This window comes from Protomyctophum parallelum (genome assembly GCF_964188405.1).
Source record: "Protomyctophum parallelum genome assembly, chromosome: 1".
In the NCBI taxonomy this organism is placed as follows: Eukaryota; Metazoa; Chordata; class Actinopteri; order Myctophiformes; family Myctophidae; genus Protomyctophum; species Protomyctophum parallelum.
This window is the reverse complement of record NC_139697.1, coordinates 92,466,188-92,486,274: the sequence shown is the minus strand read 5'-3', so window position 1 is coordinate 92,486,274 and position 20,087 is coordinate 92,466,188. Positions and strand designations below refer to the sequence as shown.

The following is a 20,087-nucleotide window of genomic DNA, read 5'->3' as shown; positions in this document are numbered from 1 at the left end:
AGGTGAATAATAAAGGCCATTCTGATTCTTATCTGGAGTGTCTGGTCTCGTCTGGTTTCGCCCAGGTTGACGCCGGGCTGAGCAGCAAACTGTAGCTTGTGATTATAGCGGAAGATAATGTTACTCTTACTCACCTCTAATTCACTAGACATCTAAGAGCATTTCCTCACTAATGGGTCCCCCCCCCCACACACACACACACACACACACACACACACACACACACACACACACCGGAGGCTACCGACACCTCCACACACCTGTTTTAATGACAGGATGTCACAAAGATGGATATATAATATCGTTGCCGTCTGGAAGAAAAAACCACATATAACTCAATGTTTGAGGTTTAGCATTGATTTATGAAAAAATAAATAAATCAATGCTATTGAGCACTCTTTGCGTCGTGTGCGTTGGTTAAAAAAAAATCACACCAGTGTGAACTGAGTGGTGCAACTCCCCTCTCCCCCTGCCTCTCTCTCTCTCTCTCTCTCTCTCTCTGTAATTAGCAGGCAACAGTGCAACACTATCACTGCACAAAAAAAGCATGGAAAACGGATGTGTATATTACAGGAAACTCCCGTTAAACTTTCCAACAAACTCCCGTAAACTCCCGAATTGTACCATCACACCTGTATATTACCGTATATTAACTGTATTATGCTGCTAAACCTGCAGGTTTACGGGCAAAATACAGTGGCCATATAATTGCCTGCTGACTCCTCTTTTCACGCAGTGTACAGTATCTCTCTCTATCTCTGTTTCTGGCACAACGGCGTTACTTTTGCCACTACTGGTACTCTAAACATAGTCACATACTGTAGGTTAGGACGGACATTGCTGTTCCTTGGAGTGGTTGCACCACTCAAAAAAAAAAAACACACCTGTGATTAACTGAGCTGCTCGACAACAACACCACTGGTTGGCTGCAGTTATAGTTCTACTGCTCAGTGTGATTGGCCCTGTAGGCTGCTCAACAGTGTGTGTGTGTGTGACCAATCAGCTGCAGGCGTGAGTGGGTCGTACCATACAGTGCATGCGTACATGCACACGGCCATTGGAGCGCTTTAGGCACCGCTCAAAAGTATTGAACCAATGGAAAGTATTAAGAAGTGCTTCGGTGAAAACCAGCTCCTAGACTCCACTTGACCCATTTAGGCCCGACGTCGGAATTAAAAGAAAAAAGGCTTCTAAACAGTTTTCTGAAAAACCCATGTTTCTATGTTTCAGTGGTTCTCAAACCCATGTTTCTATGTTTCAGTGGTTCTCAAACCCATGTTTCTATGTTTCAGTGGTTCTCAAACCCATGTTTCTATGTTTCAGTGGTTCTCAAACCCATGTTTCTATGTTTCAGTGGTTCTCAAACCCATGTTTCTAGGTCAGTGGTTCTCAAACCCATGTTTCTATGTTTCAGTGGTTCTCAAACCCATGCTTCTATGTGTCAGTGGTTCTCAAACCCATGCTTCTATGTTTCAGTGGTTCTCAAACCCATGTTTCTATGTTTCAGTGGTTCTCAAACCCATGCTTCTATGTTTCAGTGGTTCTCAAACCCATGTTTCTATGTTTCAGTGGTTCTCAAACCCATGTTTCTATGTTTCAGTGGTTCTCAAACATATTCATGTGAAGGACCCCAAATATATATAACATTGGCCGCCGACCCCCATCTGAAAATATGTTGTTCCAGGGACCTCCCAGTATAGCAAAGATTTTAGTTAAAAACTCGCTCTGTAACAATATACACGGTATTCAAAGATTTGAGTTAAAAACTCGCTCTGTAACAATATACACGGTATTCAAAGATTTGAGTTAAAAACTCGCTCTGTAACAATATACACGGTATTCAAAGATTTCAGGCACATTTTTACGATTTTTCAAAAATAGCAGACCTACAGTACAAGTTCATAGCGCTGCACCAGATCTGCTATTTGTCAACAGCTAAAGCATAACATAATGCTTAAAACACCAAAAGGGGTTCCCGCCCAGAATGGGTTTTAACTCGCTGAAATCTTGATGGATTTACAAACAGTTTGGTTTATTACAAACGTTAATAAACGTGGCTATGATTCAGGATGCTTGTAAATGTAAATTTTAATGTCAATTATACGTCATGCAGTATATCACAAGTAGATCTCTGTATGTTTATAACAAACCAAACCGCCCCTAAGGTAGGTACCCTCACAAAAACATGCAGTAATCCTGGTCTCTAAACTGCCTCCCCCTGGCCAGCCGGGGCGCCTGATGGAGGGGAAAGGAACTGGTTGGAATAACGTGTTCCTTCCACGCGCTACGTCCAACCAGGGAAACTCCCCCCTGTCAGGTGTAAAGGAGCAACTTGGACACTCAAGCATGAAGGAAGCATGAGTTAAGTCCGTTGCTCTCCCCATGTCCCATGTCCATTGGCGGAGGGTGAGCCCAGGATCACATTAGATGATTGACACAGGGGTGAAAAATGGGTTACAAAATCGTGGGATAAAAAAATATATATAAAAAAAAAGCTATGATTATTTAAAAAGTACATGCATGCATCGCCACAGACACAATGTTATGACTTATGAGTACAATGGAAACAAGACCCCCCCCCCCCCCTGGGCCTTTCCATGTTTTTCCTTTTAGAATAACCTTTGACTGTAATCCCCCGCACACGGTAACAATCGTGTTAATCATTCAGTCATTCACATCGCGCCGTGATGTGAAGACAATGTGTTCGGATGGGGAGGCCAGAAATACGGTATACGATATTGATTTGGGGGTCCTTGACATGAACAGAGTCTTGAGATCCACTGTGTAATGTATACAGAACCCCCCCCCCCCCCCCCCCAACCCCCCAAGGAGCCGGCTGAAGAACTAGCAGTGGTGGAAAAAGTACTTCTAAATCCTAACAGTTTTCTGAAAAACCTCCTGTTCCTACTGTACGTCAGTGGTGCTCAATATTTCATGTCAAGGACACCAGACATTTTATATTTTAACTGGCCGCCGACCCCCATCTGAAAATATGTTGTTCCATAGGGACCCACCCAGTAGCACAGATTTGAGTTAAAAACTCGCTCTGTAACAATATATATTCAAAGATTTTCAGGCACATTTTCACGATTTTTTCAAAAATAGCAGACCTACAAGTTCGTAGCGCTGCACTCGGTGCCGCGCAATGAGCTTGTAGATCTGCTATTTTCCAATAGGTAAAGCATAACATAATGCTTAAAAACACCAAAAGGGGTTCTCGCCCAGAATGGGTTAATTAAAAGTATCAATACTGGATTATAGAAATACTCTGTTACAAGTAAAAGTCCAGAATTCAAACGTGTTGGCGTTAAGATGTACTTACAGTACCAAGAGTAAAAAAGTATACTCATTGTGAAAATGACTCATTTGAAATGAGCAGATCAGCTTGTAGATCGTCTATTTTCAAATGGCCCGAAATGTGTACACAGAGCTGTGTGGTTATATTATGGTATGTTTTGTAGATCTACAAAGTAACCAAAGTTTTCAAATAAAAATGTGGATGAGTAAAAGTTCAATAGTTCCCTAGAATAGAAAAGATAGAAAAAGTATTGGACATTGGGAAATACTCAGGTAAAGTACAAAGAAAGTGGATGTACTTTAGTTACTTTCCGCCACTGAGAACCAGTACATTGTGTACAGTATGTTAACAGCATAACATTACAGGCTTCTCAGTACAGTATAGCCTTAAGGCATGTACAGTACATGAGCAACTGGCGGCCCGGGGCCCACATGCGGCCCCCCACCTTCACACAATGCGGCCCGCAGGTTAACCCATTCTGACCTGAGATCAGATTCACACGAGGTTTCCACTGGACACACACTGGTCTGATTAACCCATTCTGACCTGAGATCAGATTCTAAAAATGTCAGTCGTTTTTTTAGATTTTTCAAAAATAACAGACCTACAAGCTTGTATCGCGCCACTCGGTGGCGCGATATGAGCTTGTAGATCTGCTATTTTTCAATAGCTAAAGCATAACATAATGCCAACACCAAAATGGGTGCCCGGTCAGAATGGGTCAATATCAGAATACTGATATATTATCAATTTCAGCTGTTACAATTCCAAACATGCAAACATGACGCCTTTTAATTACTTCAGTCCATAATTAGTATAGCTGAATGACTAGTATTATAATTGTCTTTTTTTATGTCCATTGTATTTGAATTTACTTCATAAAGTTAACATAATTTATGTTACCTTTATGAACTATTAACTATTAAAGGCATTTGAAATTAAATACAAATTTTACTTTTCAGGATTCCAATAAAATAATAGCAAAAAAAAATTCAGGATTTCAATTCAAACTAGAAAAAGTGCCCTTCTGGGCACAGGTCTCCACCAGGATAGGAATGTAGGACATTGCAGCTTGCCTTCATCTGGTGGTTGGATAAAAGGGCAACAAAAGTAAATCAGGATGGAGTCTGAGAAATCTGAAAGACCGGTTTCGTTGAATGGCTCTAGAGAGACTGTGTACCAATTTGCGTGATGTTTGGACAAAATCTGTAGGTGTACTGTGCAAAAACTTGTTTTGCACAAAGCGGCCTCCTGGTGGCGCTATAACAGGCCGTTCTGGAAAGTTTGGGGCAGAGGTTCATCGTTGGCATCCAGGGAGTGTGTGTGCAAAATTTGGCATCGACCGGGTTAACGGTGGCCGAGATGCAAAACAGTGCAAAACATACTCTCCCCCCATGCCTTCGGCCTGGTGGAGACAATAATAGCAAAAATAGCTAAAACTACAAGCTCAAAACACGTTGCAGTCCGACGCGTTTTGAGCTTGTAGATTGGCTAATTTGTTGCTATATGCAATGTGGCCCTCTGGAGTGAGTGTGGAACTATAGCGGCCCTCTGGAGTGAGTGTGGAACTATAGCGGCCCTCTGGAGTGAGTGTGGAACTATAGCGGCCCTCTGTAGTGAGTGTGGAACTATAGCGGCCCTCTGGAGTGAGTGTGGAACTATAGCGGCCCTATGGAGTGAGTGTGGAACTATAGCGGCCCTATGGAGTGAGTGTGGAACTATAGCGGCCCTCTGGAGTGAGTGTGGAACTATAGCGGCCCTATGGAGTGAGTGTGGAACTATAGCGGCCCTATGGAGTGAGTGTGGAACTATAGCGGCCCTCTGGAGTGAGTGTGGAACTATAGTGGCCCTATGGAGTGAGTGTGGAACTATAGTGGCCCTCTGGAGTGAGTGTGGAACTATAGCGGCCCTATGGAGTGAGTGTGGAACTATAGCGGCCCTATGGAGTGAGTGTGGAACTATAGCGGCCCTCTGGAGTGAGTGTGGAACTATAGTGGCCCTATGGAGTGAGTGTGGAACTATAGCGGCCCTCTGGAGTGAGTGTGTAACTATAGCGGCCCTCTGGAGTGAGTGTGGAACTATAGCGGCCCTATGGAGTGAGTGTGGAACTATAGCGGCCCTCTGGAGTGAGTGTGGAACTATAGCGGCCCTCTGGAGTGAGTGTGGAACTATAGCGGCCCTCTGGAGTGAGTGTGGAACTATAGCGGCCCTATGGAGTGAGTGTGGAACTATAGCGGCCCTCTGGAGTGAGTGTGGAACTATAGCGGCCCTCTGGAGTGAGTGTGGAACTATAGCGGCCCTCTGTAGTGAGTGTGGAACTATAGCGGCCCTCTGGAGTGAGTGTGGAACTATAGCGGCCCTATGGAGTGAGTGTGGAACTATAGCGGCCCTATGGAGTGAGTGTGGAACTATAGCGGCCCTCTGGAGTGAGTGTGGAACTATAGCGGCCCTATGGAGTGAGTGTGGAACTATAGCGGCCCTATGGAGTGAGTGTGGAACTATAGCGGCCCTCTGGAGTGAGTGTGGAACTATAGTGGCCCTATGGAGTGAGTGTGGAACTAAAGCGGCCCTCTGGAGTGAGTGTGGAACTATAGCGGCCCTATGGAGTGAGTGTGGAAAAACTTGTTTTGCACAAAGCGGCCTCCTGGTGGCGCTATAACAGGCCGTTCTGGAAAGTTTGGGGCAGAGGTTCATCGTTGGCATCCAGGGAGTGTGTGTGCAAAATTTGGCATCGACCGGGTTAACGGTGGCCGAGATGCAAAACAGTGCAAAACATACTCTCCCCCCATGCCTTCGGCCTGGTGGAGACAATAATAGCAAAAATAGCTAAAACTACAAGCTCAAAACACGTTGCAGTCCGACGCGTTTTGAGCTTGTAGATTGGCTAATTTGTTGCTATATGCAATGTGGCCCTCTGGAGTGAGTGTGGAACTATAGCGGCCCTCTGGAGTGAGTGTGGAACTAAAGCGGCCCTCTGGAGTGAGTGTGGAACTATAGCGGCCCTCTGTAGTGAGTGTGGAACTATAGCGGCCCTCTGGAGTGAGTGTGGAACTATAGCGGCCCTATGGAGTGAGTGTGGAACTATAGCGGCCCTATGGAGTGAGTGTGGAACTATAGCGGCCCTCTGGAGTGAGTGTGGAACTATAGTGGCCCTATGGAGTGAGTGTGGAACTATAGTGGCCCTCTGGAGTGAGTGTGGAACTATAGCGGCCCTATGGAGTGAGTGTGGAACTATAGCGGCCCTATGGAGTGAGTGTGGAACTATAGCGGCCCTCTGGAGTGAGTGTGGAACTATAGTGTCCCTATGGAGTGAGTGTGGAACTATAGCGGCCCTCTGGAGTGAGTGTGTAACTATAGCGGCCCTCTGGAGTGAGTGTGGAACTATAGCGGCCCTCTGGAGTGAGTGTGGAACTATAGTGTCCCTATGGAGTGAGTGTGGAACTATAGCGGCCCTCTGGAGTGAGTGTGTAACTATAGCGGCCCTCTGGAGTGAGTGTGGAACTATAGCGGCCCTCTGGAGTGAGTGTGGAACTATAGCGGCCCTCTGGAGTGAGTGTGGAACTATAGCGGCCCTCTGGAGTGAGTGTGGAACTATAGCGGCCCTATGGAGTGAGTGTGGAACTATAGCGGCCCTCTGGAGTGAGTGTGGAACTATAGCGGCCCTCTGGAGTGAGTGTGGAACTATAGCGGCCCTCTGTAGTGAGTGTGGAACTATAGCGGCCCTCTGGAGTGAGTGTGGAACTATAGCGGCCCTATGGAGTGAGTGTGGAACTATAGCGGCCCTATGGAGTGAGTGTGGAACTATAGCGGCCCTCTGGAGTGAGTGTGGAACTATAGCGGCCCTATGGAGTGAGTGTGGAACTATAGTGGCCCTATGGAGTGAGTGTGGAACTATAGTGGCCCTCTGGAGTGAGTGTGGAACTATAGCGGCCCTATGGAGTGAGTGTGGAAAAACTTGTTTTGCACAAAGCGGCCTCCTGGTGGCGCTATAACAGGCCGTTCTGGAAAGTTTGGGGCAGAGGTTCATCGTTGGCATCCAGGGAGTGTGTGTGCAAAATTTGGCATCGACCGGGTTAACGGTGGCCGAGATGCAAAACAGTGCAAAACATACTCTCCCCCCATGCCTTCGGCCTGGTGGAGACAATAATAGCAAAAATAGCTAAAACTACAAGCTCAAAACACGTTGCAGTCCGACGCGTTTTGAGCTTGTAGATTGGCTAATTTGTTGCTATATGCAATGTGGCCCTCTGGAGTGAGTGTGGAACTATAGCGGCCCTATGGAGTGAGTGTGGAACTATAGCGGCCCTATGGAGTGAGTGTGGAACTATAGCGGCCCTCTGGAGTGAGTGTGGAACTATAGCGGCCCTATGGAGTGAGTGTGGAACTATAGCGGCCCTATTGAGTGAGTGTGGAACTATAGCGGCCCTCTGGAGTGAGTGTGGAACTATAGTGGCCCTATGGAGTGAGTGTGGAACTATAGCGGCCCTCTGGAGTGAGTGTGTAACTATAGCGGCCCTCTGGAGTGAGTGTGGAACTATAGCGGCCCTCTGGAGTGAGTGTGGAACTATAGCGGCCCTCTGGAGTGAGTGTGGAACTATAGCGGCCCTCTGGAGTGAGTGTGGAACTATAGCGGCCCTATGGAGTGAGTGTGGAACTATAGCGGCCCTCTGGAGTGAGTGTGGAACTATAGCGGCCCTCTGGAGTGAGTGTGGAACTATAGCGGCCCTCTGGAGTGAGTGTGGAACTATAGTGGCCCTCTGGAGTGAGTGTGGAACTCCATCGTCACAGTTGCCCACCCCTGCCTGAAGGGGTTTTCCTGGTGGTGTTAGGCCCAATAATAATAATAATAGAAATGAATCACAGCAATCGGAAATCGAAATAAAAAAAGACAGCGCCCGGAACGGCAGCTCAGGGGAGAACTCAAACGGTCGCCGATAAATAAAATTATCACCAGCGGAGGAGGAGAAATGAACAAAAGGGGGCCGATATCTCACTCACACTCGCTCTCGTCTTGAATCAATATTTGCCCCGCCGGAATGATGGAGTGTTGATAGCGCCTGGCCGCCCCGATGCCCTTCACGCAGCCCTCTCTCTCTCTCTCTCTCTCTCCCTCCACTGGAATAACCTCCCGGGACGGCACGGACCACGAGCCAGCGAGGCCACAGAGGCCAAACACCAAACGACCGCAATTTATGTCAACCCACCCCCCCTTTTGGATCATTATGTGGACCCTCAAATCACATCGGTCTGTCAATTTACAATCAATTTACAATTTAGGCATTTAGCAGACCACTTAAATACCTCTCAACCACTTAACCACCTGCTTGACCTCCAGCATCCATATTCTAGGAAAGGGGGGGGGGGGGGGGGACGGACGTTGTGATGCGTTGTGAGCTTGTAGATCGGCTATTTTTGGCTAATAGTTGTGGTGTAGACAAGGAAAAAAGCAGCAATTTTACGGATTGAAGCGGTTAACCCATTTAGGCCTGACGTCGAAATAAAATAAAATAAAGTCTTCTGAAAGAATATATATAGTTTTTTTTCGTAAATGAACGTCCTACTTGATCATCACACAAAAGCAGACAGACACTGTTTCTTCCTGCAACCATACATTCAATAATCATTATTTTGGCCTTTTTTTTTCTTCTCACATTTCTTTAACTTTTTTTGACATATTGTTTGCCTATAATGGTGTCCAAAAGGAGGACAACCAGGTTGAAAATGGCCACGTGTTTCATTAGTGTCTGAGATTAGAAAGAAAAGAAAGAAAGAAAGAAAAGAAAAAAACTGGCAATGACGGGTGATCATGAGCAGATGTTAAAACTGGGATATCCCTACTTCCCGTGCAGCGTACAGTAGCATACAGTATGAGTATGTTATGTACACAGACTGGTTTAGCCACCGCAGCGCCTGCCATTATGTTTCTGACAGCCTCTTTGTCATGTTATCACACGTCGATAAAAAAACAAAAACTAAAAGCCTTTTGAGTCTAGTCGCACAGGGAGAACATTTAAGGCCTTCCCAGGGAGGTGCTGCGTGTTTTGTAATCACTATTTGAGCCGCGAAGCGCTACAGTTACTGTAATGAGACTGTCTGTCTGTCTGTCTGTCTGCGCATTATGTATGTACAGTATGCACTTATGTCACTCTGTCCACATACGGCCACCAGAGGGTGCAGAAAACCCCCAAAACAAAACAAAGCAAACCAAAGCTCAAAGCAGAACCACAATGAGTGATGCAGCTCGACTGCACGCCTCGTTTCTGACCTGTGAGAGGGAGAAGTGAAGGTGTAAGAGGGGAAGGTCATTTGCGTTCCTCCAGGGGAGGAGCAATGGACTGTCAGGGCTTTCACCCAGCTGATGGCTGACTGCTCAGATAGCGTACGGCGCGGTGGAGACGAGGGGTTGACTCAGTGGGGTACGGCCGATGTTATTGCTGTGCTTGACTGCACGACTCTATACACAGCATTCCTTTGTGGTGGATCAGTGTTTGAGGTGGATAAGTATTAAGTATAGTACGCCACTTTTATTCAGATTCATTTTTTTCCACCCGCAGGAGGATCGCGGAACACCCGAGGCATGCATTTCGGAAACCGCGACTATGGCGACGCCATTTGTCATGAGCCTGGAAAAAGATCACTCCCGAGACAAATGGGTTTTAAAAATCCAGCTATCATTGTTTCCAATCCACTGCCTGAGTATCGATAGCTATAGCAACAGGGAGCTAATCAGATGATAAGGAAGACGGCCATCTTTCATTCAATAAAAACCTAAAAACTCGTCCAGACTCGCCCCTTGGCAGTAAATTAGTTAATCAGATTTTAGATCGACACTCACAGATGCGCTTGTTTTACTTCTGCAGATTCTTCTGAAGTTTCTGCAGATTCACTTTAAAAATTTCCCGCCGTATTTTGGGCATGTCAACATGCGGAAATTACATATTCTTTCCTTTTCTCTTTTAAAAGACAGAAAACAATTGCAGCTTTACAAGCTCAGCTTGTAGACCTCTTTATATTTTCTAGGCCACCATTATGCCATCCTCTATAGTTCTCTATGTAATGACACCTCTGAAAGCGGTCGCCACTCGCCGGACATTTCCCCCTGGTGCGCGCTTGACGCTCACTGCTCGACAGAAACAACGAGAAGAAGCCGCGTTGTTGTTCTTTGCCGTATCTTTGCAGTGTTAGCACAATTAAACACATGTGCTATTTAAAGGCCTGCTTCAAGAGGCCGGTGGACGTGAACTCCCACCCTATAATCACAGTGTCCAACCCTGACTGTATAGACCAGCCTCTGATATGAGCCATTAGGCACATGAACCCTGACGCTCCTATTCCGGGCCTGTCGTTACAGGTGTGAACTCTCAAAATAACCATAGCATATATAACGTTGCTGTCGGGCAGAAACCTCTTATCTCCATTATCTTCGTGAATTAATTAAATGCCCTACTTGGTCATACTACAGCGTCGTACACACGGCATCCAAAATACCAGATCGACAAGCTCGAAACGTGGCGTAAAAAGCCTCGCGGCGCGGCGGCTTGTAGCTTGTAGATCTGCTATTTACGTGGCATGGCTGGGGTGTCAGGTTGGAGTGTTACTTTTAGCCCCGTGGACAGCTATACACTGTCGTAAAGCACAGCGCATCCACGATTTAAACCCTAACTGACAATAATGTTTTAATACTAGGAGTTGGAGGTATTGGCTTTTCAATAAGACAAGCAATCTCAATAAATCCTAAGGGGGTAATCACCCAGGCCTCTCCAACTCTCCTCTCCCTCTCTCTCTCTCTCTCTCTCTCTCTCTCCCTAAAGCAGTACTTAGCCATCTCCATTGTTGACAGGAATAGGGGCCAGTGAGGGCACGCCACATACTGTACACAGAGATGCATTGTGGGCCGGTCTAAGATGATCCATCTTGCACACTACATTACCACTCAGGATGCAACCACTTAAACCCCACTGTATTTAAACACCCCCCACATGGGGCTTCCCCTCTACATCAAATCCCTTCGCCCCAAAACAGCCGATCTGCGAGTTCGCGACGCATTGTGAGGCTTGTTACACATGGGTCAGATGCGAAAGATACAGAGATGCAAAGCTACGCTGCATATTTGTAGCTGTGTATCTTTCTAGCTGAAGTTGAAAGAAACCGGCTCAACCTTTTTTTGGTAGCATTTGCAGCAGCTATATACAAACATCTGATGCATGATCTCTGCATCTCCATGTCCGCTGGCTTCCATTGACAACGAATGGTAGACTGCGTCTTTGCATCTGCCCGCGTGAATACGGCATCAGATGAGGAGGTTCATGTGTTCATGCGAGCGAGACGTGGTTTTCAAGCGTGCGGTTCTCAAAGTGTGCGTCCAGGGTCCAATAAAAGGCCCTGGATGGGGCGTTCACACACCGGCAGCATGCAAAGACACAGGCTGAATTCCTTTTTAACAAAAGCCAGCGACGTGCAGATATGAGGATACAGGCGACCGTTTGTAGCTTTGCTACAACAGCTACAACAACAGCTACAAAGCCGCAAAAAACAAAGTTGAGTTGGTTTCAATATCAGCGACAAAGATACAAAAAGCCACAGATATTCTGCGTCGCTTTGCATCTGCCAGTGTGAACGCGCCATTACATTACAGATGAGAACGGCGGGTCCATTTGGTTCCATGTTGTGTACACTGTCAGAGGTACAGGCCCCCCGGGGGTCCTTTGAAATGTTACAGTTTGAGAACCCCTAGCAACGAAGTAATCAGTTCAGCATGAGGACACACACGGTGCTTCTTCTCACCTCTGTTCTTCCTCATGGCCGTCGCCGACCCGTTGTTCCTCCTCCTCCTCCTCCTCCTCTGCCTTGTCCCTGTCCTCCTGCTGTTGCTGCGTCTCCTCCTCCTCCTGCGTCTCCTCCTGGCCTAGTTCCTTGGCCTGCTGCTTCAGCGTCTTCTCATACTCCTCAATCTGCTGCTTAAGTGCTTTAATTGTCATTTCTGACACACGCACGCGCACACACACGCACACACACATGCACACGCACACGCACAAACACAGAGAGAGAGATGTTCATTTTAATATAGTGTAGCAATGATAGGAGACTTTCGAGACATTCTGTCTATTTTGGGCTTTCTCTCTGTTTTGCCCTACATTTCCCATGATGCAAGTTGGCACTTGCGGCAGGTTAAGGCAACTGAACTGCATTTTGGAAAAAAGACAAAGGAATTAAGACACAATTGGCTATAATAGCCTTACAGTAATAATGAGATCATGACGAAAATCCCTTCATGCTTTTTAAAATTCACCATAACACGGACGATTATGCCGTCACGGTTTGGAGCGATTTCCTTCATATCAACATGGCAGAGAGCCCCGAGTGCTCCAGCCTCAACACTGCGGTCGCTTTGTGAGTTCACACATTCTGCGGTTCGCGTTGTGAGTTCACGCATTCTGCGGTCGCTTTGTGAGTTCACACATTCTGCGGTCGCCTTGTGAGTTCACACATTCTGCGTCGCCTTGTGATTTCACACATTCTGCGGTCGCCTTGTGAGTTCACACATTCTACGGTCGCCTTGTGAGTTCACACATTCTGCGGTCGCCTTGTGATTTCACACATTCTGCGGTCGCCTTGTGAGTTCACACATTCTGCGGTCGCCTTGTGATTTCACACATTCTGCGGTCGCCTTGTGAGTTCACACATTCTGCGTCCGCCTTGTGAGTTCACACATTCTGCGGTCGCCTTGTGAGTTCACACATTCTGCGGTCGCTTTGTGAGTTCACTCATTCTGCGGTCGCCTTGTGAGTTCACACATTCTGCGGTCGCCTTGTGAGTTCACACATTCTGCGGTCGCTTTGTGAGTTCACTCATTCTGCGGTCGCCTTGTGAGTTCACACATTCTGCGGTCGCCTGGCTTTAACCCATTCTGACCTGAGATCAGATTCATACGAGGTTTCCACCGGACACACACTGGTCTGATCAACCCATTCTGACCTGAGATCAGATTCTAAAAATGTCAGTCGTTCTTCGATTTTTTCAAAAATAGCAGATCTACAAGCTCGTAGCGCGCCACCGAGTGGCGTGCTACAAGCTTGTAGGTCTGCTATTTTGAATCTGATCTCAGGTCAGAATGGGTTATTCACGCCCGTCTGCCTATCTTTCCTTTCGCAAAAATCTCGAGCATCGCTCTTGGGATTGACTTCACACTGGTGTGTGGCCGAGGACCCAGGGAAGAGAATAGTAGATCAGAATGAGTGGTTTTTGGGGGAGAACACTAGGAGAAGCACTTCCAGGCGCCAAGCAATCAGCCCGCTATGAACAGCCAAACCCCCCCCCCCCCCTGGTACTGCACTAATAACCCATTCTGACCCAAGATCAGATTCATACGAGGTTTCCACTGGACACACACTGGTCTGATTAACCCATTCTGACCTGAGATCAGATTCTAAAAAATGTCAGTCGTTCTTCGATTTTTCAAAAATAGCAGACCTACAAGCTCACAAAGGACATTTGATGTCCCACCGACCTAGTGAAAATAGCAGATCTACAAGCTCACAACGCGTCTCACTTTTTAATTTTTCCTTTTTCCTAATTTTGTCAAAAGTGTCTAAAATCTCTGGAAAATGTTTGAACTTCAGGTACAAATACCTCAAAAATTGCACTTAGAGTACGTAGTAAATGACAGAGTTACCGTGTGGGGGTCCCCCAGGGGGTCCCTCTACTGTACTGTACTGTACTGTACTGTCACTGTGAGAAATCACATAGGCTAATGTCTGCTAAAAACTCTGCTTCCCATCATGCACCTGTGCACAGTGTGAAGCTCAACAACAGCGTCACTTTGTCACCTGTTGGTATTCTTAGACAGACAGACAGACAGACAGACAGACAGACAGACAGACAGACAGACAGACAGACAGACAGACAGACAGACAGACAGACAGACAGACAGACAGAGCTGTACATTAGTCTGCCATTAGCCGTGGGTGTAAACTCCTCCATCATGGGTATCTTCTGTACATTCACATCACTCAGGGTCACGTCTCTGCCCTGAACACTTAACCCTCCATTTATGCCTTATCTGCACACATTTTATATGCATTCTGTTCTGTAGTTATAGTTACTAGTTAGCATATTGTAGGTGTGTCGTGTATGTTGTGTGTGTGTGTGTGTGTGTGCGTGCATGTGCGTGTAGACAAACACAGCATGCCTGAATAAGCAACTACACTTTAGAAACAAGCCCCCCCCCCCCCCCCCCCCCACCCCCCCCCCCCACCCCCCCCCCCCCCCCTCCAACAGCAGTGGAGTGTTCCTGTTCTTAACTTCTCTCTCTGATTCAATATGGCTGTCACGTCACCTTCTGTAACGAGAAATGAAGTTACACCTTCATACTTTACCTCTCACCGTGTGTGTGTGTGTGTATGTGTGTGTGTGTGTGGTGTGTGTGTGTGTGTGTGTGTGTGTGTGTGTGCGTGCGTGGCCGTGCGCGCGTGTGTGCGCAAGACAATAAAAATGACATTCATAAAATGATGATGTCTTCACAAGTATAGTAACACAAACGTGCGTGCGCGTGTGTGTTCATATCAGATACTTCCAACTCCCTAATAGCAAATCAGAGTATATTACTGACAGAAGGAAAGCTTGCACATTTCTCTCTCTCTCTCTCTCTCTCTCTCTGTCTCCCTCTATCTCTCTCCCTCTCTCTTCTATGGTGATTTAAAGTGCAGCGATCCAGGCCTGACACATAATCAATGCCAACGAGTCCCCCGGGAGCCCTTTTCTCCCCTTAACTGTTAAATTGAACTTCAAACATTTAGGTTGCGGTGAATCGATAGAGGCCCCCCCGGCTGGGGAGAGAGACAGAGAGAGAGAGAGAGAGAGAGAGAGAGAGAGGTGGTAAGCATGGGAGCGAGAGAGAAAATCAATGCTGAAATAAAATATTGCCGCTTCTGAACTGAGTCAATTAGGGTCTTGGCGTGAAGGGGATTCCGGGGAGTGCGAGGGCAGAACCCTGCTCTCTCCTCCTCACCCTCTCCCCTCCACCACCCCCCCCCCCCCCCCCACCTCCCTGACAGTCTCCGACAGTAAGGAGGAGGGATACTGATGTAGACACACATCACCGCTGTCGGAAAGAAACCTCGTATCTCCATATTCTAACATTTTGTGGGGTTTTTTTTGTAAATGAACGCCCTATTTGATCACACTACAGCCTAGGCACTGGAGAGGGGGAGTCATTTGATCACACTACAGCCTAGGCACCGGAGAGGGGGAGTCATTTGATCATACTACAGCCTAGGCACCGGAGAGGGGGAGTCGTTTGGGTCTGAATGTCCCTGCACAATACGGGAATATTCTTTTCCTTTCCACAGCGAATCATCTGCCTCCATCTCACCCTGTCCTCTGCCTTCTTCATCTCACCCTGTCCCCCATCTCACCCTGTCCTCTGTCTTCATCTCACCCTGTCCCCCATCTCACCCTGTCCTCCATCTCACCCTGTCCTCTGCCTCCATCTCACCCTGTCCTCTGCCTCCATCTCACCCTGTCCTCTGCCTCCATCTCACCCTGTCCTCTGCCTCCATCTCACCCTGTCCTCTGTCTCCATCTCACCCTGTCCTCTGTCTCCATCTCACCCTGTCCTCTGTCTCCATCTCACCCTGTCCTCTGCCTCCATCTCACCGAGTGGCGCTACGAGCTTGTAGGTCTGCTATTTTTGAAAAATCGAAGAGCGACTGACATAGAAGACATTTTTAGAATCTGATCTCGGGTCAGAATGAAAACTGTCAGGATGTAGAAGACATTTTTAGAATCTGATCTCAGGTCAGAATGGGTTAAGAGTGTCTGACTAAATGCCTACATTGCACTGTATGGGTTTGTTTTGACAACATGCTGACAGAGGCTGAACTGACCGTGGCTGTGGAGCTGGGCCTTGTCCTGCGAGCAGGCCTCCAGGGCCTGCCGGAGGTTCTGGTTCTCCGTCTCCACGTCGTGCATCTTCTGCACGCTCAGCGTGAGCTGCTGGTGAGCCTCCAACACCGGCATGGGGTCTGGATTATGGGGGAGAACAGAGAGAATGTTACATTAACCCAACACCGGCATGGGGTCTGGATTATGGGGGAGAACAGAGAGAATGTTACATTAACCCAACACCGGCATGGGGTCTGGATTATGGGGGAGAACAGAGAGAATGTTACATTAACCCAACACCGGCATGGGGTCTGGATTATGGGGGAGAACAGAGAGAATGTTACATTAACCCAACACCGGCATGGGGTCTGGATTATGGGGGAGAACAGAGAGAATGTTACATTAACCCAACACCGGCATGGGGTCTGGATTATGGGGGAGAACAGAGAGAGAACGTTACATAAAAAAAACCTGCACTAGTATCCAGATGTTTCACACAGATTTCACACAGATTCCAGTAGTTACTGGATTACATTTTAAATCATTGAATCGTATGATTCGTATCGTATCGCCATCGATGAACGAATGTCGTCTCATGTATCGTATATCGTCAACCACGCATCGCGATACGTATCGCATCGCTGTGAAAATGTATCGTTGCCCCCCCCCCCCCCCCCTCGTAGCATTCAGCAGTTCGCCCGGCCCAGCATGCTCATCAGACGCCGCATCTAGCCGGCTAATTGCTCCGTCGCTAATTAATGCACGCCCCAATTCAACCCAACCGTCTTTCATCAGACAGCTGGCGCTGTTATGCAATCATAGAGGATCCCATTAAAACCATTGGTCCACAGAGACAGGGAGAGTTGGGGGGAGGGGGGGGGGGGGGGGGGCTCCCAAAATAACTTAGTGTGAGAATATTGTAGATGGGCCAATTTCACTGCGGGACAGCGAAGCCACAGTGAAACACACAGTGAGCACTTAAGATTAAAAAACAAAAACATAAACAACGTCCTAAAAAGAGCCTATAGCGTGTGAATATGAGCGTGGTCTCATGCTGCTGTGCTTCATGGGTGCTCATGTCATATGCATTAGATGGAGTGTGGTGGCACGTGTCTTATTATCCCATTCTGACCTGAGATCAGATTCATACGAGGTTTCCACTGGACACACACTGGTCTGATTAACCCATTCTGACCTGAGATCAGATTCTAAAAAATGTCAGTCGTTCTTCGATTATTCAAAAATAGCAGACCTACAAGCTCATATCGCGCCACTCGGTGGCGCGATATGAGCTTGTAGATCTGCTATTTTTCAATAGCTAAAGCATAACATGATGCTGACACCAAAATGGGTGCCCATTCAGAATGGGTTATGTGACTGGATAGGCCTTTTTGTGTTTTTCTTGCGTTGTATTGAACTATTTGAGGACGGTGATGATAAACTGGAGGATTTTCTTTTGTTTTGTTATGGTTTGTAAGGGTATCTGTCTTCGTCCCTCTTCAATCAATAAAAAAAAAGTCAAGATAAAAAAACATCCCAGCACCAGGAGGTTATATTACCATTTTATATCATGGCTACAGGTGTCGTTATCTAACCTGACGCTGCCAGATCCAAGAAGCTTGCTACACAAATTTGTTTCACAGCTTATTGGGATCTGGGATCGTGGAAGCAAATTCGATGACGGGGCTGTTCCTTTTTTTCAAGATACTTGGTAGATGATTGGATGGGACCGTCTGTCTATCACCGTGTGGGCGTGCAAACACAACCAATCATATTGACGTGTCTATATAGCTTCACATCCGGTTTCGCACATATCCCGCCCTTAGCTCACGCTGATTGGCTCGAACCGGGAGCGGTTCAGTGTTAGCTGAACTCCCTGAGAGATCCCAGATGGTTGTGGTGTTGGGGAACATGGTTACCCAATACCGCCCCCATCTGGCAAAGTCAGGTTAGTCGTTATCTCCATATTCTAACATTTTGTGGGGTCTTTTTTGGTTTTCGTAAATTTACTTGAGGACGATTCGTACTACAGTAGCACATAAAAGTAGCAGATCCACAAGCTTGTAGATCTGCTACTTTTGCTATTTTTGAAGTTGAATCCTGAAAGTTAACATTTTTTGGACATATGAGGCTTCGACACGACAGAGACAGTTATATCCCATTCTGACCGGGCACCCATTTAGAATCTGATCTCAGGTCAGAATGGGATACACTATATCACAGCCTTTAGTGTGCTGCTGATTTTATAACATGGACTGCCAGAGAATAGCAACGAGATTCTCCCACACTTTGAACCAAAAAGCCACCGTTGCCAACATGTTGCATTAGCATTGAGTTATCATCAAAGGGAACACTTCAATGTGTTCCAGTGGGAGGTTCCAGTTTGATCGTGTTATTAACACAATGCAATTAATTAACATGTACACGCATGCACACGCACACACACACACACACACACACACACACACACACACACGCATGTGTCCTCTCACCTGGGGCATCGATTAATCTCTTGTAGACATTAAGGAAGGCAGTCTCTGATTCTTTACTTCTTTTACTGACAGCGTCGATCTGGAGGGACAGAACACACGCACGCACGCACGCACACACACACACACACACACACACACACACACACACACACACACACACACACACACACACACACACACACACACACACACACACACACACACACACACACACACACACACACACACACACACACACACACACACACACACACACACAAACACAGTGAGAGAGGAACGCAAGAAGAGGATGTTGCCCCGCCCCCAAGGCCCAACCCTGTTGTACTGGGAGCTGACCAGTACAACCACAGTCTGATACTGTTGTACTGGGAGCTGACCAGTACAACCACAGTCTGATACTGTTGTACTGGGAGCTGACCAGTACAACCACAGTCTGCTACTGTTGTACTGGGAGCTGACCAGTACAACCACAGTCTGTTGTACTGGGAGCTGACCAGTACAACCACAGTCTGATACTGTTGTACTGGGAGCTGACCAGTACAACCACAGTCTGATACTGTTGTACTGGGAGCTGACCAGTACAACCACAGTCTGATACTGTTGTACTGGGAGCTGACCAGTACAACCACAGTCTGATACTGTTGTACTGGGAGCTGACCAGTACAACCACAGTCTGCTACTGTTGTACTGGGAGCTGACCAGTACAACCACAGTCTGTTGTACTGGGAGCTGACCAGTACAACCACAGTCTGATACTGTTGTACTGGGAGCTGACCAGTACAACCACAGTCTGATACTGTTGTACTGGGAGCTGACCAGTACAACCACAGTCTGATACTATATTGTACTGGGAGCAGACCAGTACAACCACAGTCTGATACTGTTGTACTGGGAGCTGACCAGTACAACCACAGTCTGATACTGTTGTACTGGGAGCTGACCAGTACAACCACAGTCTGATACTGTTGTACTGGGAGCTGACCAGTACAACCACAGTCTGATACTGTTGTACTGAGAGCTGACCAGTACAACCACAGTCTGATACTATATTGTACTGGGAGGAGACCAGTACAACCACAGTCTGATACTGTTGTACTGGGAGCTGACCAGTACAACTACAGTCTGATACTGTTGTACTGAGAGCTGACCAGTACAACCACAGTCTGATACTGTTGTACTGAGAGCTGACCAGTACAACCACAGTCTGATACTGTTGTACTGGGAGCTGACCAGTACAACCACAGTCTGATACTGTTGTACTGGGAGCTGACCAGTACAACCACAGTCTGATACTGTTGTACTGGGAGCTGACCAGTACAACCACAGTCTGGTACTGTTGTACTGGGAGCTGACCAGTACAACCACAGTCTGGTACTGTTGTACTGGGAGCTGACCAGTACAACCACAGTCTGGTA

The 20,087-nt window shown here is 47.1% G+C and overlaps 1 protein-coding gene across 1 annotated transcript in view; it reads right to left on the bottom strand.

Moving 5' to 3' along the window:
• Positions 1-20,087, bottom strand: part of cux1a (cut-like homeobox 1a) — a 282,358-nt gene that overhangs the window by 106,999 nt on the left and 155,272 nt on the right. Inside the window, 3 exon segments of the mRNA XM_083781531.1 lie at positions 12,083-12,278; positions 16,183-16,320; positions 18,673-18,751. Coding sequence (XP_083637657.1) covers positions 12,083-12,278; positions 16,183-16,320; positions 18,673-18,751 — 413 coding nt within the window.